The sequence below is a fragment of the Elephas maximus genome, chromosome 19 (genome assembly GCF_024166365.1).
Source record: "Elephas maximus indicus isolate mEleMax1 chromosome 19, mEleMax1 primary haplotype, whole genome shotgun sequence".
Taxonomy (NCBI): Eukaryota; Metazoa; Chordata; class Mammalia; order Proboscidea; family Elephantidae; genus Elephas; species Elephas maximus.
Window position 1 is genome coordinate 14,384,783 of NC_064837.1, and position 26,491 is coordinate 14,411,273.

The following is a 26,491-nucleotide window of genomic DNA, read 5'->3' on the forward strand; positions in this document are numbered from 1 at the left end:
CTTCTGGAATTTAAACCTCCTGGAGAGATTCTCTAATTTTCTTATCTTTTTCCTCCGGTATGCTATCTTTGTCTTCCGCTTTACTTGCTAGGAAAGTCCTCAATTGCTCTTCTAGCTCTTCTGCCAGACTTTTCATTCCTGCCCTCAAGGCATTATTTTTCAAGTGTGCTTTTTTGTATTCAACCCCTTTTTACAGTATTTCTTTTCTAAGAGCTTCGATAATTTCTTTGTTTTTTTTAAAGTTTTACCCTATATTGTCTGAAAAAAAAAAAAAAAAACCCATCGCCCTACTCCAACTCATAACAATCCTATAGGACAGAGGAGAACTGCCCCATAGGGTTTCCAAGGCTATAATCTTTACGGAAGCAGAATGTCACATCCTTCTCCCATGGGACAGCTGGTGGGTTTGTCTAAGGTGGGTTTTTTCCCATTTAATATGCTTTCCGTCTCATTAGAAGGTTTCTTCGGGTATCTAGAAATCCTTTGTTGTCTGTAAGGTGTTAAGAAGTTGACTCAAAGTTCATGTACATAGTTTGGACTTTCCAACTGTGGGTTTCAGGATGGCGTGATCTTTTTTCTTGGGGAATCCCTGATGTTAACATCCTTAAGTCTTTCCTCTGACCAGTCAAATTCCCCAGAGAAGAATCTTCCAGTCTCCTGCCTGGGAAGTATAAGCCTAGTTGCCAGGGTTCTTGAAACCATAACTCAGTATGTAAACTTTCACTTGATCTCTACTTTCAGTACAGTATTCTTGCCCTCAACGGGGCCCAGTGCCCTCCAGACCAAAGACTTTCTGTTTTCTACCTCGAACAAAGAAACCTCCAGTATTCTGATGAGTGAGGGGTGAGTAGTTACACAGATAAGTGAAGTCAAGGAGGAGATCTGGGGGTGTAACTACTTCAGATAATCCTAACTTTAGTACCACCTTCACCCCAGATTTACGTGATACCACTAATTTAAGGGTAACTTAGGCTGCTGTAGGCTTTCGTCACTGCTGGCTTAGTGACCCACTTCACTGCCAAATCAGTTACCACTTATCTATTTTCCAGCTTCTCTTGAAAGTTTTGCTGTTAATCCCTCTCCCTGTTTAACATCTCTTTATTGTCATTTTATCAAGATTTAGAGGGGTGAAGTTAAACACTAGTTCCAACAAGTTTGACTGAAAAAGTCCCCATTCATCTTTGTGTAAACTGGCTTTATTCTTGACGATTTTCCATAAGTTGTCAAGAATGACCTTTCCAAAAAACTAAATGTGGTGGTAACACACTTCTTACAATACTTCGAAGGCGCCCAAATGCCTTCAGAATACAATCCAGATTCCTTAGCTTGCAAGCCTTTTCCTGACCTGGCTCGCCCTCCAGACCCAATGCTGTCCCACCTAACCACCACTGTACCTCATTCACTCTAGTCAAACTGAATCCCTTGATGCTGTACCCCAAATGAGCTAGGCCCCTTCACAGCACGACAGACCTGCCTATGCTGTTTACCTTTTCCACTCCAACCTCTCACCCACCTAGCTAATACCAAAAAAAAAAAAAATACCAACCCTTTAAAAATTCAGTTCAAGCAGCGCTTTCTCCGAGAATCCTTTTCCTGGACAGAGTTATAGGCCTCTTCTCTGTGCTCCTGGCCATACACTCTAGGCGTATCTCCATCAAAGCATCCAACCCACTGTCACATGAAATCTATCTCATTCAACTTTGCATCCTCAGAGCCCAGTACATAATAAGCAACCTGAAACAGAAAGGGAAGAAGGCTGGAATATGAGAACATATTGATAATCTGTTTCAGCTGGGCTCACGGTCAGAGTTGAAGCGCTGGGGCAATAATGTAACATTTACCAACCCAAGCTTTCCCTGGTCCTGACTATGGCGGAGCAGGGTGGGCAGGCAGACGAACATCCCAAAGCTCCCACCATCATCACCCAATACCCAGCAGAGACTTAATAAGTTTTTGTAGAAGAAATTAAATATAGTACACAAAACACTGTCGTGAAGATTGACAGGCCTGAATGGCTTCAGGCGGAGGAATACTTCGATACCGCCTCTTACCACACAGGTGGTCCCGGGCTGGAGGGGCAGACCAGAACAACCCCACGAGACTCTGGGAGTCGTAGTTCACCAGGTGGACCGAGAAAAAGTAAGACCGCGCCGAGCATCCTGGGAATTGTAGTGCCAGCTAGAGCGCACTCCCTGCGCAGGCGCAAACCGTCGGGCCGCTTCCGGGCTCAAGCGTCGCAGTTCGCAGGAGGAAATCCTGTGGCTTCCCAGAATGATAATGGCCACCTACAGCCTGGCGAACGAGCGACTACGCGCCCTGGAAGACATCGAACGGGAAATCGGCGCCGTTCTTCAAAATGCAGGTTCGAGATGCTATGACCGGACGGCACATGCGCCGACTAGAGACTAGGAGCAGGGTGGGCGGGATCTTAAGTCCTTGAGCGGCCAATGTATGGGGGGCTGGGGAGTGGGAGGGACTGGCCTCGGGGCGGGGCTATACCAGCAGTCTCCTGGTAGCCCCGCCCCGTCTCCACCCTGCAGGTACCGTGATCCTGGAACTGTCTAAAGAAAAAACCAATGAGCGACTCCTGGACCGGCAGGCGGCGGCCTTCACGGCTTCGGTCCAACACGTGGAGGCAGAGCTGTCAGCTCAGATCCGCTACCTCACCCAGGTGCGTGTGTCGTAGGAGGTGCCATGAGCAGGCCCTGGCTCTCAGCTTCAGCCTTTTGAGTCCGAGGAGAAGCTTTGGCCTCTGGCGTGGGGCAGGACCAGGCCTCCCAAGCTCGCCCCACACATAATCGGGCCTGATGACACAGGGCATGCTTCTTCCTCTGAAAGGAAAGATTTAAAGGCAGGCCTGCCTACCTCACCGGATTGTATCTCATGACTCACTGGATGGGGAAGTTCCCCGTCCAAAAAATGCTGGAAGCCACTGGACTTTGTCCTTAGAAACTTGGCCTGATTTCAGCATGAGGCAGGTTCTGAAGTCATTAGTAAATTCTTCCGTGTACCAGACACAGCACTATCTTACATAAGCCTACAACAACTTCGTTGTTAGTTGCCTTGAGTCTGTTCAGACTCATGGTGACTCCATTGTGCAGAGAGCTGTTGCAAAGGGTTTTCAAAGCTATGACCTTTCAGAAGAAGATAATCAGGACTGTTTTCCCAGAAGCCTCTGGGTGGTCTCAAACCTCCAACCTTTCAGACCTTCACCCACAACAACTCTGTTGTTGTTGTTGTCAGGTGCCGTTGAGTCAGTTCCGACTCATAGCAACCCTATGGACAACAGAATGAAACACTGCCCGGTCCTGTGCCATCCTTACAATCGTTATGCTTGAGCCCATTGTTGCAGCCACTGTGTCAATTCACCTTGTTGAGGGTCTTCCTCTCTTCCGCTGACCCTGTACTTTGCCAAGCATGATGTCCTTCTCCAGAGACTGATCCCTCTGGACAACATGTCCAAAGTATGTAAGACACAGTCTTGCTCTCCTCTCTTCTAAGGAGCACTCTGGTTGTACTTCTTCCAAGACAGATTTATTCATTCTTCTGGCAGTCCATGGGTTATTTAATATTCTTCGCCAACACCACAATTCAAAGGCATCAATTCTTCGGTCTTCCTTATTTATTGTCCAGCTTTCACATGCATATGATGGAACTGAAAATACCATGGATTGGGTCAGGTGCACCTTAGCCTTCAGGGTGACATCTTTGCTCTTCAACACTTTAAAGAGGTCTTTTACAGCAGATTTACCCAATGCAACGTGTCTTGATTTCTTGACTGCTGCTTCCGTGGCTGTTGATTGTGGATCCTGGTAACATGAAATCCTTGATAACTTCAGTCTTTTCTCCATTTATCATGATGATGCTCATTGGTCCAGTTGTGAGGATTTTTGTTTTCTTTAGGTTGAGGTGCAATCCATACTGAAGGCTGTGGTCTTTGATCTTCATTAGTAAGTGCTTCAAGTCCTCTTCACTTTCAGCAAGCAAGGTTGTGCCATCTGCATATTGCAGGTTCTTAATGAGTCTTCCTCCAATCCTGATGCCCCGTCCTTCTTCATATAGTCCAGCTTCTTGGATTATTTGCTCAGCATACAGATTGAATAGGTATGATGAAAGGATACAACCCTGACGTACACCTTTCCTGACTTTAAGCCAATCAGTATCCCCTTGTTCTGTCTGAACAACTGCCTCTTGATCTATGTAAAGGTCCCTCATGGCACAGTTAAGTGTCCTGGAATTCCCTTATGCCATCAAGTCAATTGGAGACACATAGTGACGGACAGAACAGCCCCATAGGGTTTTCTAGGCTCTTATCTTTACATAAGCAAATCACCAGGTCTTTCTCCCGCAGAGCCACTGTGTGGATTCAAACTGCCAACCTTTTGGTTAGCAGCTGAGCACTTAACCTTTGTGCCACCAGGCTCCTTACAACAATTCTAGAAAGCAGTTATTGCCACCCCCATTTTATGGATGAGGTTATCAGAAGTTAAGTGATTTGCCCTAGGTCACCGAGCTACCATGTGACATAACTGGGATTCAGACTCAGAGGAAATGAGAAGAGAGACCTAATGCCTGGCTGAGAGGGGATGGGTAAGGGAGAGAGTGCCCCACTGATGAGTCTAACTGTCCTGTAGGTGGCCACAGGGCAGCCCCATGAGGGCTCCAGCTACTCTTCGAGGAAGGACTGTCAGATGGCCCTGAAGAGAGTGGACTATGCCCGCCTCAAGCTCAGTGATGTGGCCCGCACCTGTGAGCAGATGCTGGAAAACTAGGCCAGGCAGGTGAAGCAAAAGCTTGGAGGGAGACCACCACCTGCACCCAGGACAGAAGCTGGAGACCTGAAGGGATGAGGAGCGCAGGCTGATGCATAATGCCCTGCTGGTCAGGGTACACTAGGACAAAGGGGTAAAAGGTGGCAACCCTACCCACGACTGTGCTCTGGCTCCTCCAGCAGGGAGCTCCTGCTCTGCACTTCACATGACTGCCAACAGCAAGTTCAGAGGGCAGATTGAGATTTAGACACCCTACCCACTTCCTCAGACATGTCCCTGCCCCAGACTTCCTGCAGACTTGGCCCAGTGAAGTCACATTCTTCTTTGTTGGGAAAAACAGGAACTAAGAGTTTTAATAATAAAAGTAATAAAAACAAAATGAGACTCTTCATTGGGGCATGCAAGGGATTATGGAAGTGAAACCAGCCTGTGTGATGTCAGCAGCACAATAGAAAGGGAAGGAAGGTGGGAAAGCCCAGGCCTTTGCTGTGGAGCCTGGGACAGGGAAAGGGAAAGGACTGAGGTCGGGGAGGAGTGGATGGTGTAGTGTGAGGAGAGATTTGGTACAAGAGGGAACCATCAACAGAGAAACCAAGCCAGGAATCATGGTAGAAGAGCAAGGTCTTAGGCCAATGTCTACAGAAAGAAGAATTTATTCTTACAAAAATAATTTTTAGTAGTTAACACACAGAATTTGTCCAAGATATGGTTACAGTGTAACGGGAATTTTACATATAGAACTTGGGGGGGGTTCTGAGAGGGGGCAGCAGCTGATTATCCACTCATTAAAAAAAACCAACCCATTGCTGTCAAGTCGATTCCAGCTCATAACGACCCTATAGGACAGAGTAGAACGGTCCCATATGGTTTCCAAGGAGCACCCTTTGGTTAGCAGCTGTAGAACTTACTACACCACCAGGGTTTCAGTAAACATTAACAAATATACATAGAGTGCCTACTATGTGCCACATTGTTCGAGTGCACTGTATACATATACTAGAAAAAGCACAGTCTGCCATTACAGAGCTTCCGTTCTCAGAGGAGTCGGGTTTAGGTGTTGGAGTCTGGTGCCACTGGTTTGTAATGGAACTGCAAATCTGGAAGGGATAAAGAGGTTGGAAGATGACCTCTGAGATCAAGGGGAATTGGCTGAGGGAGGGACAGTAGCTTGAACTGGGGGATCAGATTCTAAGGCCTTACCCCCATGACCTGGTATGCAGCAAACCAAAACCTGTTGCCATCAAGTCGATTCCAACTCCTAGCAACCCTATAGGACAGAGTAGAACTGAACCATAAGATTTCCAAGGCGGTAAATCTTTACAGAATCTGCCACATCTTTTTCCCCGTGGAGTGGCTGGTGGGTTCAAACTGCTGACCTTTCGGTTAGCAGGCAAGCACTTAATCACTGTGCCACCAGGGCTCCTTCTGGTACACAGTAGGTGCTCAATAAAGATTTGTGAATTGAATGAACGGCCCCATCTTCCTCCACAGCTCCATCTCCCACTAGCCTACTCTAGCTGCCATTTCCTCCTAGATATTTTCCAAGCACTGCTGTCTGGGCCCTTAGTGGCTTCCCTCCTTCTCCACTGTGTAGCTTCTGGTTGAGTCATCCTTCAAGGCCTATGGTTCATGGTGCAGACAGCCTTAATATTTGTCTGCCTAGGTCAGCCACCTGGGAGTTACTGGGACAGGACCCCTGACAGGGAGGGTCTGGACTCCTGGGGGAGGGTGTCTGAGGTCCCCTTTACCTGGATAGTACAGCCTTGACTGCTCCCTCCTCCTCTTGCAGAGCACATAGAGGAGGACTGCAATGAGAATGAACGTGATGGCCAGGAGGGACAGCACCGGCACCATGGCTGACATCCCACCTGGAGGACCCACATTGTCTTCCAGCTGCTTCTGGTTCTCCCCAGCCTCAACTCCCAGAGTGGTGGCTTCACTGCAGTAGGTGAGACCTCTGTCCGAGGTTGGTGCTGCTGCTGGAAGGGAGGGCTGCTGGGTGGACTGCAGAGTGGATGGCAGGTATGTCAGGGCAGGCGTGCCCAAGTCTGAAGGTGCTTCATCTGTGGGCTCAGGAACCTGAGTTCTGAGGGGAGGTAAATGCTTCTGGCGGGCCTGACTTTCCCAGAGAGGACGTCCACATTCTGGAGAGGCAAGAAAGAAGGAATCAGAGATACCAGGCACAAGGTGAAGAAGCAAATAGAAGGGTAGTGAGTCAGGGAGAACATCAAGGGGACAGGTGAAGGCCAGGAGAAGAGCGGAAAGGTGGAGGACAAAGTCAGCAAACCGCAGGACTGAACCACAAACCACTGAACCATGAACAGAATAACCAGAAACCAAGAACAAGTGTACCTTCTGAACTGGTAAGTCAGGAGACCTGGTTTGAACCTTGGCTCTGCTACAAAGTAGCTGTGAGACCTTATGCTTGTCTGTTAACCTCTCTGGAACTCATTTTTTCAGCTATAAAGTGAGGATAATTTTAGTACTAAGGCCCAAGGTAGTTGAGGGAATTAAATGAGATAAAATAGGTTTGCATAGTCAAAAGGGTAGTATGCATACATACCATTAACACTAGGTGGGATGTGGGAAACTTTAGGTGGGCCATGAAAGAACGTTTTATATTTTAATGGTTGTGTGTTTATGAGAAAGATACAACTGGCACGTCAAAATTTGTGATTTCATGGCTGTTAGTGCTTAGGACAAGTTGCTATTTAAGTTTTTCAACAGTGACTTCTATACACTCAAGATTTTTTCATTGCATTGCATATAAATTTTACCTCAAAAGAAAAAAAGGAACCGTACAATACTGAACTCTAGTTAATAATACACATGCTAAGTGTTTTTGGATGAAGTATTGTAATGCCTGCAACTAATTTTGAAATGTATCAAAAAATAAGATGAAATGATGATGGACAGATAGATAGAGGTGGAATACAACAAGTTTGTTGTTGTTAGGTGTCATCGAGTCGGTTCCAGCTCATAGCGCGACCTTATGGGACAGAATAGAACTGTCCCCGGAGGGTTTCTGAGGAACGGCTGGTGGATTTGAACTGCCAACCTTTTGGTTAGCAGCTGAGCTCTTAACGACTACACCACCAGGGCTCCAAAGCAAGTTTAGTAAAATGTTAACTGTAAAATCTAGGTAATGAATACGTGGATGTTCACTGTGCAATTGTTTCCATTTTTGCATGTGTCTTTAAATTTTCCTATTAAAGATTGGGGGAACAAAAATATTGGCTTGATTTCAAGACAAATATTAAGTGAATAATAGCACTACTGGTAGGAGGAACTGGCAAAAAAAAAAAAAAGCATGAAGTTGGTGTGAAGTTTGGAAAACAGGGACTAAAGTGAAAGTACTTTGGCCAGAATCAGGAGGTTCTGGGAATGTGAGGTGTCACAAGGCAAAGAGGTGATTCAAAGAAAACTGTAAGGTGGAGTCAACTGAGCCCTGGAGGCAGAACCTGGGGAAGAAAGGGTAAGCCACTCACCTCCACTATCAAAGCAACTCATCAAATGAAGAACCCAGGGTTTGGTACTGCCCCCACACACAGTCCGGGAATGGAGCTCGAACCTAAGGAAAAAGGACCTGGTCTCAGCTAATGGCTCCTCCCTCCCAGTTCCTTCCTCATTCCAAAGGCATGAAGTCACCACCAAGAGTAAGAGCCATTTCTGCTGGGACTGGGAAGTCCCCAGGTAGGTGGGGCAGTGAAGTGTAGGAAACTGGGGCAAACATAACCCAGAAAGGGGGCTACATGTGCCCACAAGAAGTTTATCTTTGACCATAAGAGTGTCCTAGAGGTAGCTGGTGGAAATCCTGGTGGCGTAGTGGTTAAGTGCTATTGGCTGCTAACCAAAAGGTCAGCGGTGTGAATCCACCAGCTGCTCCTTGGAAACTCTATGGGGCAGTTCTGCTGTGTCCCTGTAGGGAATCAACTCCATGGCAACAGGTTTGGTTTTTTTGGTTTTTTTTTTGGTTAGAGGCACCTGGTAGGGAGGGACTGGACAGACACTGCCCTCCAAGGGGTGGGTGAGCAGATTACCTGACAAAGAGCCGACAGCATGTGTAGCCTTTAAGGTGTTTTCGGAAATGTTCCTTCTGTTCCATTGTGGGGGTAGAAATTAAACGATCACAGTAACAACTTCCAGTGACACTGCCCTCGTTGCCATCGCCTGAGCAGGACAAAAGTGGTCACACAGGTTCCCAGGCCGAGGGGCTCTCCCAGCCCTTACTTAGCCTCCAGCCCACTGCCCCATTGCACCTCTTCCCTAGACTCCTGGGCCAGACCCCCAGGTTCAACCCACATATCACTCATCCTAAAGACTCCATCATCCTACCTGGGCGCGGGTGCCTCTGTCCGCAACCCCAGGCAACTTGGCCCTCCCCTTGCCACCTTGGGGGCTCTAGCGCACCTGACTCCCAACTTATTCAACTCAACCCCCTTGCTCCAGTACTGCCCGCATGCCCCTACCACACAGTCACACACACACACATCCCTTTCCCCGGCCCTCGACGAACCTGGCAAGGTCAGTCCAGCTATCAGGAGGAGCAGGAACACGCGGAACTCGAGTTCGAGGCCCCGACACATCGCGGCACGCGCCAAAGTTTGGGGGCGCACCGTCTGACACCTAGGCGGACTCCAGCCACGCGCGGCGTCCGTCTGGTTTCCCAATGGCTTTCTCTTCCTTCCCCTGCTTGGCCGTGGGCGCCGAGTCGCGGCTGAGAAGCGGCCAGTGGCTCCCGACGCCCCGCCGTCTGAACGGACGTGCGCTCTGTCCCTCCAAGCCCGCCGGCCTCGCGGTGGGGAAACCCCGGGGGCGGAGCGCCCCGTCCCGTGGCCCAGCGCCGCCCGGGGGCCTTCACCTGGGGGCGGCCAGGAATGTCGGAATAAACCGAAAGGAAACAGGCGGCAGGACGAGGTGGGGCAGGCTGGCAGGGGCCCGCCGGGCCGATTCGGTTAGGGGGTCCTGCTGCCCGCGCGCGCCCCAGGCCGGTCCGCGGAAGCTGGGCGATGGAGAGCGACCCGTCCCAGCCTCCTCCAGCCGCCTTCACTTCCCCGCCGGGCTGCGGGCGCCGCGGGACGCAGCGCAGTCACATGGCACGGGGCAGAGGCCGAGGCCAGCCTCCCTCCCACGCACTCACCGCTCGGGCCTGGACCCGCGGACGCCACCGCCCAGGGGCGTGGCCACCGCGGAGCGGGCTGGGGGCGCGGGGGCCCTACGTCACGGCTGCCCCCCGTGGTATTTACCTTCGAAAGTGGTGGCGGCTGCAGGTACCGGAGCAGTGGGGCGGCGGGGAGGGGCTAGCTCTACCAGGGCTCAGCGTCAAACCGAGGGGATGTCCTGCCCCATTCCCTCCTCCCATACCCTACAGACAGTCAGGCAGACCCTCCCCGGTAGGATTAGCCATCCTCATCTCCACCCTCAATTCAAACCCTACTTTTGAGGATTCGAGTCCTCGAATTTTGAGCCCCAAAATTTTGAACCCTGAGTGCTCATCCTCAACCATAATCTCCCACTTTCAAGCTTCACCCCTATTCTGGTACCTGAACTCCCATCCTCAGCCCTGAAAACCCTATTCTCAGCTCCTAGCCCTCACCCGCAGATGGCTCCCCAAGCGACTCTCAAACCCAGCCCTTCCCCCGTTCGTGACCAAGCCCCAAACTCTCTTCCCACCACCCCCTCCCTCACCATATATCCCCCTTCCTCTGCTCCGTCTGGGTCCAGGCCCTGTGCCCCGAAGACATGGAGTTTGTGTCTGGATACCGGGATGAGTTCCTTGATTTCACTGCCCTCCTCTTCGGCTGGTTCCGCAAGTTTGTGGCAGAGCGAGGGGCTGTGGGGGCCAGCCTTGAGGGTCGGGGGCGGCAGCTGGAGGCTCAGATCAGAAGACTGCCCCAGGACCCTGCCCTTTGGGTGCTCCATGTCTTGCCCAACCGTAGTGTGGGTATCAGCCTGGGGCAAGGGGCAGAGCCAGGTCCTGGGTCAGGCCTGGGGGCTGCCCGGCTCCTAGGAGAGGAGCCCCCACTTCATCTTCGAGACCTCAGCCCATATGTCAGCTTTGTCAGCCTGGAGGAAGGGGAGGAGGAGGAGGAAAATGAGGAGGAGGAGAAAGGAGAGGATGAGGGTGCAGGCTCAGAGAAGGTGGAACCAGAGGAGGCTGGGGAGCCAGCCACTACCAGCAGGGAGTCCCCCCAGGAAGCAAACCCTCCAGGGGAGCCAGAGGAGGCTGAGCAGGAGGCAGGAGGTGGTGAGGATGGTTGCGGAGAGAACAGGGCAGAGGATGAAACGGGACCCGAGAAGAGGAAGGGACAGAGAAGTGGTAAGAACTCAGGGCTCGCCCTGCCCTACCTCCTGCCCAGCCAGGCTCCCTCTTCCAGAGCCCTCTCCTACCCTCCAGAACCCAGCCAGGGGTCACAAACTGATGCCCTTCAGGAGAAGTTTTCATTGACCCACGGTGTTTTTGTTTTTTTTAATTTGAGCCAACATTTAAACATTGAAAGAATAAAAATTCAGAAATCTGGATTTATACTTTTTCAAGAGAAATGTAAAATTCTGACAGCAGGCCTACATTTCTACGAGGCAGCAAATGCAGGCACTACATAGCAGCTACCGCTTCTCCATGGGGCCTGCCCTCTCCACCTCGTCCCTTTACTCACATAGGTTACTTAACTAGCCCCTGTAGGCATTTCAGTTTGGAACTCTGACCCTGACCATCTTTGCCCTGCTGCCTTTTCCCTCTTTCTCCAGAGGCTGCCCCCCTGCACCTTTCCTGCCTCTTACTGGTGACAGATGAACATGGCACCATCTTGGGCATTGACCTACTAATGGATAGAGCTCAGGGGAGTGCAGACCGGAACTCAGGAACGGAGAACCTGGCTCCTCGGGCATACGCTCTCCTGTGCCACAGCATGGCCTGCCCCATGGGATCCGGGGACCCCCGAAAGCCTCGACAGCTTACTGTGGGAGATGCCCGGCTACACCGGTATAGAAATCTGACATCTGAGGGTGGGAGGCCTGGACTCCTGAGCCCCAGCCTGACATCATCTCTGTCCCCATCCAGAGAGCTGGAGAGCCTGGTCGCAAGGTTGGGAGTGAAGTTAGCCAAAACCCCAATGCGGACATGGGGTCCCCGGCCAGGCTTTACTTTTGCCTCCCTTCGGGCTCGAACCTGCCATGTTTGTCACAAGCACAGCTTTGAAGTGAAGCTGACACCCTGGTGAGCAGCCAGCAAAAATGGAATGAGAGGGAAGAGGACCCCAATAGTCAGGCAAACAGAAAGCAGACTGGTGGGGGGCTCAGCAGGCAGACAGAGAGAAGAGTAGGGGGATGAAACAGGGACAAAAATACAACAAACAAGCTGTTACAGACAGTATACGGACAGACCAACTGCCATATGGGCAGCTTCAGGGCAGAGGGATAACAAAGGCCCTACAGTGTAGCACTAGGTGCCAGCCACCGCATGTCTCCCAGCCCCCAGTGTAGCGCTGTCTTGTACTGTGGAGAGGCTTGTCTCCTGGCCGACTGGCGGCGATGCCCAGATGATGTGAGCCACCGATTCTGGTGCCCAAAGCTTGCAGCCTTCATGGAGCGGGCGGGAGAGCTGGCAACTCTGCCTTTTACCTACACTGCAGGTACCATCCGGAAGTCAGGATGGGGCGGGGGACCAGGTCTGTGGGACTGAGACCTGAGTACCTAGGAAAGGGAACAGAGTCCTGGTATTGAAGGCTATGTCCTGGGGGCTGGGGTCTAGATCCCTGGAATAAGGACCTGGTGCTGTGTATGGGGCTGGGGGCTAGATCCCTGGGGCTGGAGACAGGGTCTCTGGAGCTGAGGACTGAGTGCCAGGGTTCCTGAGAGCTTAGGGGACCCCAGGATAGGGATTCAAACACTTGCTCCCTTCCCAGCTCCATCACTGGTGCTGTGACCTTACACAAATCACTTTCTTTCTCTAAGCCTCCACTTCCTCATCTGCAAAACAGGGATACAAAGAAATGTTAAAACCCTAGGAATTGTTATAAGGATAACATGGGCTCAGTGCCTGGTCCACTGTAGTTCCCTGCCTAATGAGAGCCAGACTCAGACCCGGGGTCCTCAGGGGAGGCTGAGGAGAGCTAAAGCCTGGGGTCCTAGCCACCAGGTCTTCAACCCCTCCCTCCTCCTTCTCCAGAGGTGACCAGTGAAACTTTTAACAAGGAGGCCTTCCTGGCCTCTCGGGGCCTCACTCGTGGCTACTGGACCCAGCTCAGCATGCTGATTCCAGGCCCCGGAATGCCCAGACGCCCCAGGGGCCACACTCCATCCCTCAGCCTTCTTCTCAGCGGTGCGTGGGGCCTCTCTTCACGCATGGCCCCTCAGCCCATGGCCCCTCAGCCTAGAGGGAAGTTGTCCAGGTCCTAGATAACCCCTCCACACTCATACCAATCCCCTTCCCTCCACCACCTTCCAAGGCCATTACAGGCCTTTCCCCAACCCTGGAAGAAGTTGCTCCTGCCTACCCCATCCAGAATCCTCTTCCCCAGGCAAGCCCCCATTCCACTTGCTGCAGCTCCAGGCCATCTCACAGGGGACACGGCTCTTTGGAAGGAAGAGGTGGATGGGCCAGGTGGGGGGCTCACTGACACCATACCCCCCTCTTCCTTTCATTCTCTCAGGGGATCCTTACCAGCTTCTCCAGGGGGATGGGCCTACCTTGATGCCTCCTGTGCCCCCAGATCCACCCAGGAGTCTCTTTGGTGAGTTGGAGGGGCCCTGAGGGAGCTAGGGGCAGGGACAGGGGCTGGGGGGCCAGAAGCCTAGGTCCCTAAGAAAAAGGGGGCCATTATTAGTCTGAGCAGTTGGGGTCTGGGCCTGGCGCCAGGTCCCCCTGTAACCCAGTCTCCCCAGGCTCATGGCAGGATTACTACACGTGGCGGGGCCTCAGCTTGGACTCCCCCATGGCTGTGCTTCTCACCTACCCACTGACTGTGTACTACGTCATCACCCACCTGGTGCCCCAGTCATGTAAGGAGAGCAAGGCCGGCGGGGGGGGGGTGCATGGAGCGGGGGCACGGGGAGCTGGCAGTAGGCAGGAGGCAGAAGGGAGGGAGACCATATCCTTAAAAAGTTGGCTTCTCACCCAGTCCCTGAGCTCAACATCCAGAATAAACAGTCTCTGAAGATCCATGTGGTGGAGGCTGGGAAGGAGTTTGATCTTGTCATGGTGTTTTGGGTATGTCCCACCAGGCCTTGAGGTTGGGCATTTGGGTATGGGAAGGTAGACGTAGGGTAGAGCCCAGGTCTGTCCTCCTCTCTGTCCTTCAGGAGCTTTTAGTCCTGCTTCCCCATGTGGCTCTGGAACTGCAATTTGTGGGTGATGACCTGCCCCCTGAGAGTGACCAGCAGCATTTTACTCTGCAGAGGGTGAGAGCTGAGGGGAGCCCCACTTTTCAGTCCTGATCTCTCTACTGTCCTTTTGACTAGGCCCCTCCTTTCCTCTCCCCATTCCTGTCTTGCCTGATGCACCCTCCAGCAACCTGACTGCCAGTGGCTTCCCCACCTCCCTCCTGGCCCTCCAGGATGGTCCCGAGGTGTCTGTCCGCCCTGCTTCTGGAGTATCAGCACGGCTCAGCTCTGGGACTAAGGAGAAGGGAGGCCGCAGGGACCTGCAGATCAAGGTGTCAGCACGGCCCTACCACCTGCTTCAGGGGCCCAAGCCTGACCTGGTTATCGGTGAGAGCCTAGGGCCCAGGGGTAGGTGGGGAAGCTGGGGGAGAAGCCTACCGTGGGAGCCAGCCTCTCCCTGCTGTCCTCCTGCAGGGTTTAACTCTGGCTTTGGTCTCAAGGACACGTGGCTGAGCTCTCTGCCCCGGTTACAGGTGGGGGATGGGGACTAAGGGGAACTCCTGTCACCTCCTGCCCAGGCTCTCATCTTCCTGAGTCCCTGGACTCTCTCCTCTTGCCCATCATCTGCTCCACAGACTTGGGGGGTGCGTTTGGGTCCTCTTGTCCCTCTGTGTCTGTCTTGTGCCCCTCCCCCATCCTGGTGTGTTCTGGGTCCTCAGTTTCCAGCTCTATTAGCCACCCTGGTTGCGGGAGAGGTACCTGGGGGAGGAGCCTCGGAGAGCGTCTCTGAGGCCCTGCCCCACCCGCAGTCCCTCCGCGTGCCAGCCTTCTTCACCGAGAGCAGCGAGTACGGCTGTGTGATGGACGACCAGACCATGGCAGTGGCCACAGGAGGGGGCACCAGCCCTCCACAGCCCAACCCTTTCCGCTCCCCTTTTCGCCTCAGGGCGGCGGACAACTGCATGCCCTGGTGAGGGCCCGCGACCCTCCCTCCTTCCTTTCTGAGCCTTAACTTTGCTTCCTCCGCATCCTAAAAGGCCCACTCTATCCTCTCTGCTCTTGGGACCCTCCCCGCCCCATCCACACCACCCAACTTCTCTGCCACCACGACTTGCCACCACCCACTCTGGTCCCCACAACTCTCCAACACATGCATCTTTAGATCCAGCGACAGAATCTTGCGACTCCTCGCCCCACTCCCAAAAAGGACCCTGCTACCCGCCAGCTAGCCTAGCCCCACGTCCAGCCTGGGACGCAGGGCCCCACAAGCCTCGTCCCTGACCGCGCCCACGCGCCGCCCTCAGGTACTGCAACGCCTTCGTCTTTCATCTGGTCTACAAGGCCGTGCAAGGCAGTGGGGCCCGCGCGGCGCCCGGCCCCGCGCCCCCGGCCCCGATTCCTGCGGCTCCTCCAGCCCCCGCCAGAAGACGCCGAGGAGAGAAGAAGCCCGGACGGGGGCCCCGCCGGCGGAGATGAGCGCTGAGAGAGTAGCAGGCCACCCGCTCCGCCGACAACGTTAGATAGGAAAAGTGGAAAAGTGCTAGGCGGCGGGGGAGGGCTGGTTGGTGGAACACGAAAAGGTAAATAAAATTACTTGTTTGAAATCTCTGAGTCATTGATCTTTTTTGATTTTTGTTGTTGCCAGGTGCCGTGGAGTCGATTGTGCAGAGTAGAACTGCTCCATAGAGTTTTCAAGGGTGTGACCTTTGGAGGCAGATCACCAGGCCTGTTTTCTGAAGCGGCTCTGGGTCGGTTCCAACTGCCAGCCTTTCGGTTAATAGTCTAGCCTGTAAAAGCCAAACGCTTAGCCGTTTGCGCCACTCAGAGATCCCTTTTGATCATATGCTCAAAACTGGATCATTAAACTGGAAAGTGATGAAGAGGGAGATAAGGATTTAGGAACGATTTACTTTCCTCCTGAGTCCCGGGACGGTGTAAACGGTTAGCGAGGCACCTCAGAAGAAAGGCCTGGCAATCTACTTCCCCCAAATCAGCCATTGAAAACCCTGTGGAACCTAGTTCTACTATGACATACATGGGGTCGCCATGAGTCGGCATCCACTCGACAGCAACTGGCTTTACTTTCTCTAAGCCCCTTGCAGTCCCTCTGACGCTGTCCTCTCTTTTGCTTGAGACTCCGACCCTCCTTGGTCGGTCCAAACCTCCCTTAATTTTTATGTCGATAAGCCGTTTTCCAGCCCCAATAACCCTCAGGGACCCACCCCAAGGATAGAAACACAAAATGGCTTCTGACTAAGGTGGCAGGAATGTCTGGCACACAGACCCTTTGATTTAGCTTCAGTGAAAGGCCCCAGACACCAGTTGTGCACGTTAGAAACTTGGCAGCCATCCTTGACTCCACTGGCTCTCATCCCTAATATCCAGTAACAAGTCACTCCTGCTGAGTCGTGACGTAAAATCACTTAAACCTATCAGCTTATTTCCAGTCCCACTGCAAACTGCATTGCAGCCAGAGTATTCCTTCTAAAACTGACATTTGAACACATTACTCCTTAATGCGTTGAAGCACATTACTGCTTAAATCCCTTCAGTGAGTTTCTTCAGATCTTGAAGTTGTCTTGAGTGTGAGCTGGGTTTACTGGATAGCGTATAGAAAGGAAAAAAATAGTGGAGAAACCTAGCAAACACCACCTTAACCAAGTGACCAAGGTTAATAATAAATAACAAGTCATGCTGACATCATGTGCCCCCTGACATGATGGGATGAGAAGGCCACATCACCTCTGTGGTATTCTTCCTCCAAGTCTAACCACAAGAAAGCACCAGACAACTCCAAATTATGGGACAGTCTACAAAATACCTGACTACTATTCTTCAATAGTGTCAAAGTCGTGAAAGACAAAGGAAAAGACCAAGAAACTGTCACAGAATGGAAGGGATTATGGAGACATGACAATGGAATATGATATGTTGCCCTGGATTCGATCCTGGAACAGAAAAACTAGAGAAATCCAAATAAAGTCTGTAGTGCAGCTAATCATATTGTAGCAATGCTCATTTCTTAGTTCTGAAAAACATACAATGGTTCTATAAGCTGTAGCGTTAGCAGAAGGTTCGTGGAGAGTGTATGGGAGTACTCAACTATCTTGGTAACATCTGTAAATCTAAAATTATTTCAAAATAAAATTTTTTTTTAAATCTAGTTCAGACTCCTTAGTATGGCTTTTAAGTATGGCATTTGTCATTCCCTTTTATTATAAACATTTTATTATCTAAATTTCCAAATATCTACAAAAGTCCAGAGACTTAACATAATAAATCTCCATACACCCATCACCCAGCTTCAACAGTTATCAACATTGTGCCCATTTTATTATCCCCCCTCCCGCTTTTTTCCCAGAGTATTTAAAAACACGTCCCAGATATCAGTCATCTCACCAATAAGCACTTATACAAACAAGGATTTTTTAATGTGACCACCATGCCATCATCACACCCAATAAAATTAACAATAATTCCTTAATACCTTATAACACCCAGTTCAAATTCAGATTTTTTCAGTTATCTCAAAGATGAGATATCTCAAAAAGTGGCTTGTTCCAATTAAGAAATAAATAAGACCCACTCATTGCTTTTGGTTATTCTGTCTCTGAAGTCTCTTTAATTCTCTTAACTGTCCCTCTTTCCTTTTATTTCTTTTTTATTTTCATGCCACTGACTCGATAAGAAATGGAATCATTTGTCCTGTAGAATGTGCCTCATTCGGAATTTGGCTGATCACTTCCTCCCAGTGCTGTTGAATCTGTTCACCTGTCTTCTTCATTTCCTGTAAACTGGTAGACCTAGATGACAAAGCCCTTTCGATATGGTCCCTGCCAACTTCTGCAGGCTGATCTCATGCCACTTCCACCCCCTCTCCACCCTCCAGCTAGACACCTCTAAATAAAGCTGCCACAATCATCATAGAACTTGCTCAGCTGATTCCTACAGGTCTCAGCCTAAACGTCACTTCCTTAGAGACAGAAGCCTTCCCTAACTTAGACCCCCCAGTTAGACCCTCAGAGTACCTTGTGTGTCCTCTTTGGTGACTTTTATCACACTCGTAATCTCTTGTCTAGCCTTCCAACTGTAAACTCAGCAAGGATGGTACTACATCACCCCCTGGCTTGGCACATGGTAAAAACCAGTTGCCAGTGAAATCAACCCCAACTCATGGCCACCCCATGTGTGTCAGAGCAGAACTGTGTTCCACAGGGTTTTCAATGGCTGATTTTTCAGAAGTAGATTGCCAGGCCTTTCTTCTGAGGTGCCTCTGGGTGAACTCAAATATCCAAATTTTCAGTTAGCAGCAAGCGGGCTAACAGTTTGCACCACCCAGGAACTCCTGGAACATGGTAGAATCTCAAAAACTGTTTATCAAATTGCCTTTCTCCCCCATCCTTTCCACCCTCCTCCCTTTTCCTCTCAGCCTCACCCCCATAACCATAAAAGGGAAGCCCAGGTCCCTGATAGATTGAGGGAAAATGGCTTTTCATCACTCTCTCAGCCAGAAAATAACTCGCTGTTGTCGCTCTACAGATGTTAGGGATGGCAGCAGGGAAGCCAAAGGAATGAAGGATGGCCACCTGGTTCCTAGGTGGGGCAACTGGAGAGAAGGAAGTGCCACCTGCACATACTAAAGACACAAGAAGAAGAGAAGGGTTGGGGTAGTTGGAAGGGAGTCAGAGAAAATGATAATAAATTCAGGGTTGGACGTGTTAAGTTTAAGATGTTTGTGGGACATCCTGGTAGAGGCTCCGGTGGGCAGTTGACACATGAGATGGAAGTCACACACAGGAGAGTACATGAGAGCATCGAGAGAAAGAGAAAAGAGGCTTTAAAAACAGAATCCTGGTGTGCTAGGCTGAACAATGCCTCCCAAAGATACCCAGGTCCTAATGCCCTGAACGCTGTGAATGTTGCCTTATACGCCAAAAGGGGCTCTGATTAAGTCTTTGTGATGGAGAGATTATCCTAGATTACCCAGGCGGGTCCTCAACATAATCACAGTGTCCTTATAACAGACGACAGAGGGAGATATGACTACAGACAAGGAAAAGGTGATGTAATGACAGAAGCAGAGATTGGAGTGATGTGCTTTGAAGATGGAGGAAGGATCTACAAGCCAAGGAATAAAGGCAGCCACTAGAAGCTGGAAAAGGTAGGGAAACAGATTCTCCCCACAGAGCTTCCAGAAGGAAACAGCCCTGCCGGGACATAGACTTTTACCCAGTATCTTAGCTATCTAGTGCTGCTATAACAGAAATACCATAAGTGGGTGGCTTTAACAAACAGAAATGTCACATTAACTGGTCTTCCTTCCGGGAATTGATGGAATACCGATTGAGATGTTTCAAGAAATGGATGCAGCGCTGGAAGTGCTCACTCATTGATGCCAAGAAATTTGGAAGATAGCTACCTGGCCAACAGACTGGAAGAGATCGATTTTTATGCCTATTCCCAAGAAAGGTCATCCAACCGAATGCGGGAATTATCAATATCATTAATACCACATGTAAGCAAAATTTTGCTGAGGATTATTCAAAAGTGGCTGTGGCAGTATATCGACAGGGAACTGCCAGAAGTTCAAGTTGGATTTAGAAGAAGTTGTAGAACCAGGGATATCATTGCTGATGTCAGATGGATCCTGGCTGAAAGCAGAGAATACCAGAAAGATGTTTACCTGTGTTTTGTTGACTATGCAAAGGCATTCGACTGTGTGGATCATAACAAAGTATGGATAACATTGCAAAGAATGGGAATCCCAGAACATTTAATTGTGCTCATGAGGAACCAGCACATGGATCAAGAGGCAATCGTTCGAACAGAATAAAGGGATACTGCCTGGTTTAAAGTCAGGAAAGGTGTGCGTCAGGGTTGTGTCCTTTCACCAGAGCTATTCAGTCTGTATGCTGCACAAATAATCCGAGAAGCTGGGCTATATGAAGAAGAATGGGGCATCAGGATTGGAGGAAGACTCATTAACAACCTGCGTTATGCAGATGACACAACCTTGCTTGCTGAAAGTGAAGAGCACTTGAAGCACTAACTGATGAAGATTAAAGACCACAGCCTTCAGTATGAATTACGCCTTAACATAAAGAAAACAAAAATCCTCACAATTGGACCCATAAACAACATCGTTATAAGCGGAGAAAACATTGAGGTTGTCAAGGATTTCATTTTGTTTGCATCCACAATCAACACCCACAGAAGCAGCAGTCAAGAAATCAAAAGATGCATTGCTTTGGGCAAATCAGGTGCAAGAGATCTCTTTAAAGTCTTAAAAAGCAAAGATGTCACCTTGAGGACTAAGGTGCACCTGACCCAAGCCATAGTGTTTTCAATCGCCTCATATGCATGCACGGAAACCCTGATGGCATAGTGGTTAAGTGCTATGGCTGATAACCACAAGGCCAGCAGTTTGAATCCACTAGGTGCTCCTTGGAAACTCTCTGGGGCAGTTCTACTCTGTCCTATAGGGTAGCTATGAGTCGGAATCGACTCAACGGCACTGGGTTTTTTCATATGCATGAAAAGCTGGACAATGAATACGGAAGACTGAAGAAGAACTGACGCCTTTGAATTGTGGTGTTGGTAAAGAATACTGGATATACCACGGGCTGCCAAAAGAATGAACAAATCTGTCTTGGAAGAAGTACAACCAGAATGTTCCTTGGAAGCAAGGATGGTGAGACTGCGTCTCACATACTTTGGACGTGTTGTCTGGAGGGATCGGTCCCTGAAGAAGGACATCATGCTTGGTAAATTAGAGGGTCAGCAAAAAAGAGGAAGACACTCAATGAGATGGATTGACACAGTGGCTGCAACAATGGGCTTAAACATAGCGGCAATTGTGAGGATGGCACAGGACCCGGCAGTATTTCGTTCTGTTGTACATGGGGTGGCTATAAGTCAGAACCAATTCGACGGTACCTAACAACAACAACATAACAAAGACAACTTATTCCTAAATGAGATTATATCGCAGGCATAGAGGTTAGGACTTACAACACAAATTTTGAGGGGACACAATTCAATTCATAACACCCAGTGAAACTGATTCTGGACTTCTGACCTCTAGCACTGTATGAGAATAATTTGTGTTGTTTTAAGCCACTGAGTTTGTGGTAAACTGTTAGAGCAGCCTTAAAAAAAACTGTAACCCATTGCCATTGAGTTGATTCCAACATAGTGACCCTATAAGACGGGGTGGAACTGCCTTATTGGGTTTCCAAGGAGCAGCTGGCAGATTTGAACTGCCAACCTTTTGGTTAGCAGCCAAGCTCTTAACCGCTAAGCCACCAGAGCAGCCTTAGGAAAGGAATTCATCTAGTGAAAGAAGGGCCAGGAAGGAGATAGCGAAAGAGAGTCCAAAGTAGTAGGAAAACTAGGAGAGCTCAGAAACAAAGAAAGGGGAGTCCGTTGCTTCAAAAGGTGCTTATCTCTGGCCTGGCAAGGTAAAGGTGGAGAAGTGTGCCTGGGCTTAGCAAAAGGACATAGGAGTATACAGTCAAGTGGTAGTGACAGACTTGAGAGGGTTGATAAAGTGAAATGGAGGGGAAGTGGAGACGAGTGGAAACAAGCCTTTCAAAGAAGTTTGGCTTCGAGGGGCAGTGAGAGAGGAGGCTGGAGCTGAGGGGCTGTGGAGATGAAGGAGATGGTGGGAAGCTGCGGAAGCTTCCATTTGATGGCTTGTAGTTAACTTGTGAAGTAAGTCAGGGGATCATCGGCCCAGGGTCTGGGGCTTGGTGGGGATGTCAGAGGACTGTGGAATAGGAAAAGAGCTTTGAATAGTTGCTGAGAATAATGGGTGGGAATGATAAGTAGGAAAAGTAAATGAGAGCTATCTGAAGTTGGAGACCACCAACACCAACCTGCACTATTCTGTGATTTTCCTCTGTCAGCAGCCCAGGCAAAGAGAAGGCAGAGGGTGGGATTAATACAAGATTGGATGTTTCACTAGCTGATGGGAAGACAGTACAGTAAAGGAATGGAGAAGAGATGGAGGGAAATGGGCACAAACTGGTGAGGGAAGAAAATGAAGTGATGAAAGGGCTAGCAGGGAGGGAGAAAGTGGGATCAAGGAACAGAAGACATTTGACAAAAGATAACTGGACAATTGAGGAGATACAGAAAACACTACAAAGAAAATGTAAATGACCCTAAATCCCAACACCCAGAGATAGCCACTGCTGCCATTTTCACGTGCACATTTATATTCCCTTTCACCAGAATGTACATATTTTTCACATAACTATAACCGTACTTGACATAATGCTAACCTGTTCTCTATGCAATAATATGCTGTGAACAGATTTTCATGTCATTAAACAGTCTCTTTTCATGAATGTCTGTATACTGTTGTTGTTAGCTGCTGTCAAGTAGGGCCCCGACTCAGGGCAAGCTCACTTACGGTGGAATTAAATGCTGCCTGGTCCTACACCATCCCCATGATTGGTTATAGATCAGACCGAGTGATTCACAGGGTTTTCATTGGCTGATTTTTGGAAGTAGATCGCCAGGCCTCACTCCCTAGTCCACCTTGGTCTAGAAGCTCAGCTGAAACCTGTTCAGCCCCACAGCAACATGCAAGCCTCCGCTGACATAGGGTGGTGGCTGCGCATGAGGCTCATTGGTTAGAATCAAACCCAGGTCTCCCACGTGGAAGGCAAGCATTCTATCACTGACTCCCCCAAAGTCTCATGCCTGTATACTAGTTTACTTTATTAGTGGAGCATAGTTTATTTACCCAGTCCCCCATTTTTAAGCATTTAAGCAGTTTCGAATTTTGCACTATTATAAATGAAGGAGGAAGTAGAAACTGTCCCAGCTTGGAGCCAAACCAAGACCCAAGATAGTATGCACCTACCTGGTGCATGGGACATCAGTTTGCCTGAGACACTATACCTGGGCTTTCTCACTAAGGAGGGAGAAAGGAGGTTTGGGTGGCAACATAGGTCTGAGTGGATGTCTTTGTCCAGCCCCATGGGCTCAAGTCTGAGCCCTGTGGAGAGAAACCATATGCCAAAGCCAAAGGAGCCACTATCAAGAGCCCCTGTAAAGCCCAAGGGAACAAAAAACAGCACAGTACCTGGAGCTCAGGAAATAGAGTTCCACAGAGGGGCTCCTCCCACTTCTCAGGGGACCTGGCACAGCCTTGGGTTGAGAGCTCCAACAAACCCCAAAGAGTGGCTCTGGCACATGAACAATTCACAGGTTTGGAAGTTTTTGCTTTCCCACAGGTTGCCTTATATAGGTGAGAGTTAAGAGCCAGCAAACTGTGGGCTGTGATCTCTAAATGCTCCAGGTAGTCCCCACATGCTGTTTTGGCCACGGGCTTTGTTTTGTTTCTATGTGTTTCCAGATTTATCTTTTTGTTATTGATTTCTAGTTTGAGTCCATTGTTCTCAGAGAACATACTCTATATGATTTCAATTCTTTTAAATTTGTTGAGGTCTGTTTAATGGCCCAGGATATGGTCTATCTTGGTATATGCTCCATGGGTGCCTGACAAGACTGTGTACTCAGCTGTTGTTGGTGAAATGTTCTCTAAATGTTGGTTACATCCTGTAGGTTGATGACATTGTTGAGTTCTTCCGTATCTTGCTGATTTTCCCTCTAGTTGTTCAATCAACTGTTGAGAGGTGGGCCATTTACAAATGTGGTTTGAACCCTGGCTCTACTACTTACTAGCTGGATGGTCATGGGCAGATTCAGAATTCGATCCTGGAAAAACTCTTCTGGGATCCAAACTATATTGGCCTCGCATGAAAAATACAAATAACAAACATTTAGACACTGCTTATGTGGTCCCAGACAATGGTCTAAACACTTTACGTATATTAATTTAATCCTCACCACAAACCTATAAAACCAAAAACCTGTTGCCTTTGAGTCGATTCCAACTCATAGCAACCGTATACAGCAGGTATTATTATTACCCCCATTTTACAGATGAAGGTCCCTGGGTGGAACAAATAATTATACTCAACTACTAACCTGAAGGTTGGCTGTTCAAACCCATCCGGCAGCCACCAGAGAAAGGCCCGGTGGTCTGCCTCGGTAAGAACTCCGTGAAGCAGTTCTACTCTGTAACACATGGGGTCTCCATGAGTCAAAATCTACATGACAAACAAGGAGTCTTTTGGTTTGGGGTTTTACAGATGGGGAAACTGAGGCATAGGAGGTTAAGTAACTTAACCAGGGACAAGTAGGGTAGGCCAGAAACAAACCCAGGCAGTCTGGCTCCAGAATACATGCTTTTAACCGCTACATCATACTGCTGCTGGGAAAATGATGCCTTTTCCCGACACAGATAAGAAATGCTTCCTGTGGACGCCCTTCCCTCCTAAAAGCCAGTCTCTCTTACAGCAGTCTGTGAGGACCAGTCAGGCCAAGAACCAGAAACACTTCTGTCAATGAAATACCTGGAAGGATTTAAGGGAGACCTACAGAGCTCCGCGAGCTCTTGGTAGGATCACTACCCCTGCATCCCGACACTGCCTACCCCACCACTACGACTGGAGATGGCGTGGACTATGATAAAAGACAAGGCTTAGAGGTCTGTCTTAGTTATCTAGTGCTGCCACAGCAGAAATACCACAAGGGAATGGCTTTAACAAAGAGAAATTTGTTTTCTCACAGTCTAGTAGGTTACAGGAAACCCTGGTGGCGTAGTGGTTAAGTGCTACGGCTGCTAACCAAAATGTCAGCAATTTGAATCCGCCAGGCGCCCCTTGGAAACTCTATGGGGCAGTTCTATTCTGTCCTATAGGGTCGCTATGAGTCGGAATCAACTCGAAGGGACTGGGTTGGTTTTTAGCAGGGTTGCAAGGCCAAAGTCAGGGCGTCGGCTCCAGGGGAAGGCTTTATCTCTCTGTCGGCTACCGAGGAAGGTCCTTGTCTTCAATCTTTCTCTGGTAGAGGAGCTTGTCAGGCATAGGGACCCCGTGTCCAAAGGAAGTGCTCTGCTCCTGGTGCTGCTTTCTTGGTGATATAAGGTCCCCAACTCTTTGCTTGCTTTCCTTTCCTTTTATCTCTTGAGAGGTAAAAGGTGGTACAGGCCACACCCCAGGGAAACTCCCTTTACCTTGGATCAGGGAGGCGACCTGAGTAAGGGTGGTGTTACAATCCCACCCTAATCCTCTCAGCATAAAATTACAATTACAAAATGGAGGACAACCACAAAATACTGGGAATCATGGCGTAACCAAGTTGACACATATTTTTGGGGGGACACGATTCAATCCATGACAGAGTCAGACTGCCTGAGTTTGAACCCAGGCTCCCCACTTATTAACATCATGACCTTGAGTGAGTTACCCAACCTCTCCGTTTCTGCCTTCTCACCTGTAAAATGAGGATAGTCAACAGTGCCTATTCCATAGAGTTATTGTGAGGATTAAGGAAATTAACAAATGTAAGTCCTTAGAAGAGTCCTCAGCGTAGTATTTCATAAATGTTATTTGTTATTGCTATTATTATTATTGCAAACTGTCTAACAGACCAGTCAGTCCCAAAATAAAGACTATCACTAAAATTAGTTTCTCACTTTTCACAAAGACTATCATGCCTTACATCCCTGTTAATTGTAGGCACCCAGATGTCTGCATTTGCCAGGACATCCATCATCACCTTGACTCATCCCCAAATGACTCTCTTCACCCCTTCTTGGGTCCAATCTCCTACTTCCTCCACAACCTGCCCCAAATTGTTTCATTGCATGCTCTGGAACATAAGGCCTGTTATCAACAAAATCCCCCAAATCATCAACTACTTCTCTAAGTTTTCCCTTTGCTCTCTTGCTGTAATAGAAACTTGGCTCTTCCTCAAGACACTGCTCCTTGGCAGCTGTCTAAGGAGGTAGTCATTTTCGTTTTCTCCCACATCCCACATACTACAGAGCCTGGAGGTGGGGCAGGTGTCTTTCTTGATTCTTGTTGCTGCTTCCAGAAAATTTCTCCTCCCTTAAAAAAACCTCACCTCCCTTGAAGCACTTGCCAAGAGACTATAACACCCATTTCCTCCCCTTGTTGCAATCATCTTCCAACATCTATCAACTTTATTGAGGACTTAACGCATTTTGCTGATGTTTACTTTTCCACAATTAATCAAGTCTAGACAACCCATCCAACTCCCTGGCCTCTCACTCTAAAAATCTCTTCCTCCACCCACCTCAGCCACACACTCCCATTATCACGCCCTAGAACCCATCACTATCAGTAACTGCACCTCTTCCAATCCAGATTTCAAGCATCCCACTCTGACCGTCTCTCCAGCCAGCCCCCTTCTCTGGCACCTTCACACCAACAATTCTTCAACCTTTTGGGGCTCTTTAGTCTGTTGACCATTTCACATTTTCATTATCCACCACCCTCTTCCTGTCTTCCCTTCTC

At 49.3% G+C, this 26,491-nt stretch overlaps 3 protein-coding genes across 7 annotated transcripts; 2 read left to right on the top strand and 1 right to left on the bottom strand.

Annotated features, from left to right (window-relative positions):
* Positions 1-2,189: 2,189 nt before the first annotated feature.
* MED11 (mediator complex subunit 11) lies at positions 2,190-5,155 on the top strand. Its single transcript, XM_049860468.1, has 3 exons — positions 2,190-2,362; positions 2,541-2,671; positions 4,635-5,155. Exons 1-3 carry the CDS (start codon positions 2,272-2,274, stop codon positions 4,770-4,772), a joined length of 360 nt encoding a protein of 119 aa, XP_049716425.1. The 5' UTR covers positions 2,190-2,271; the 3' UTR covers positions 4,773-5,155.
* A 252-nt stretch (positions 5,156-5,407) lies between these two features.
* CXCL16 (C-X-C motif chemokine ligand 16) lies at positions 5,408-9,371 on the bottom strand. The gene is made up of 5 exons (XM_049860467.1): positions 9,289-9,371; positions 8,813-8,942; positions 8,261-8,343; positions 6,521-6,916; positions 5,408-5,869 (listed from the first exon to the last, which is right to left on the bottom strand). Exons 1-5 carry the CDS (start codon positions 9,356-9,358, stop codon positions 5,823-5,825), a joined length of 726 nt encoding a protein of 241 aa, XP_049716424.1. The 5' UTR covers positions 9,359-9,371; the 3' UTR covers positions 5,408-5,822.
* Positions 9,372-9,781: 410 nt separating this feature from the next.
* Positions 9,782-15,667, top strand: ZMYND15 (zinc finger MYND-type containing 15). 5 transcript variants are annotated; one of them, XM_049860461.1, is made up of 14 exons: positions 9,782-10,042; positions 10,497-11,091; positions 11,520-11,754; positions 11,833-11,988; positions 12,243-12,403; positions 12,940-13,092; positions 13,424-13,504; positions 13,647-13,772; positions 13,892-13,980; positions 14,073-14,171; positions 14,327-14,480; positions 14,568-14,626; positions 14,903-15,063; positions 15,398-15,656. In XM_049860461.1, exons 1-14 carry the CDS (start codon positions 9,782-9,784, stop codon positions 15,567-15,569), a joined length of 2,502 nt encoding a protein of 833 aa, XP_049716418.1. In that variant the 3' UTR covers positions 15,570-15,656. The 5 variants fall into 5 exon arrangements, with proteins under 5 accessions (XP_049716418.1, XP_049716419.1, XP_049716420.1 ...); XM_049860462.1 differs by having other exon boundaries at positions 13,656-13,772; XM_049860463.1 differs by lacking the exon at positions 14,568-14,626 and having other exon boundaries at positions 15,398-15,667.
* Positions 15,668-26,491: the final 10,824 nt, after the last annotated feature.

What these genes read in the sequence shown, in the direction of transcription:
- CXCL16 (XM_049860467.1), bottom strand. Translation starts at nt 9,358, where the DNA reads ATGTGTCGGGGCCTCGAACTCGAGTTCCGCGTGTTCCTGCTCCTCCTG. An exon ending in AGCTGGACTGACCTTGCCAG is followed by an intron (nt 8,943 to 9,288) that starts GTTCGTCGAGGG and finishes TGTCCTGCTCAG; the next exon opens with GCGATGGCAACGAGGGCAGT. An exon ending in GAGTTGCTTTGATAGTGGAG is followed by an intron (nt 6,917 to 8,260) that starts GTGAGTGGCTTA and finishes TTGCCTCTCCAG; the next exon opens with AATGTGGACGTCCTCTCTGG.
- ZMYND15 (XM_049860461.1), top strand. Translation starts at nt 9,782, where the DNA reads ATGGAGAGCGACCCGTCCCAGCCTCCTCCAGCCGCCTTCACTTCCCCG. An exon ending in AGCATTTTACTCTGCAGAGG is followed by an intron (nt 14,172 to 14,326) that starts GTGAGAGCTGAG and finishes CTGGCCCTCCAG; the next exon opens with GATGGTCCCGAGGTGTCTGT. An exon ending in GCGGACAACTGCATGCCCTG is followed by an intron (nt 15,064 to 15,397) that starts GTGAGGGCCCGC and finishes CGCCGCCCTCAG; the next exon opens with GTACTGCAACGCCTTCGTCT.
- MED11 (XM_049860468.1), top strand. Translation starts at nt 2,272, where the DNA reads ATGATAATGGCCACCTACAGCCTGGCGAACGAGCGACTACGCGCCCTG. An exon ending in CGCCGTTCTTCAAAATGCAG is followed by an intron (nt 2,363 to 2,540) that starts GTTCGAGATGCT and finishes TCCACCCTGCAG; the next exon opens with GTACCGTGATCCTGGAACTG. An exon ending in AGATCCGCTACCTCACCCAG is followed by an intron (nt 2,672 to 4,634) that starts GTGCGTGTGTCG and finishes ACTGTCCTGTAG; the next exon opens with GTGGCCACAGGGCAGCCCCA.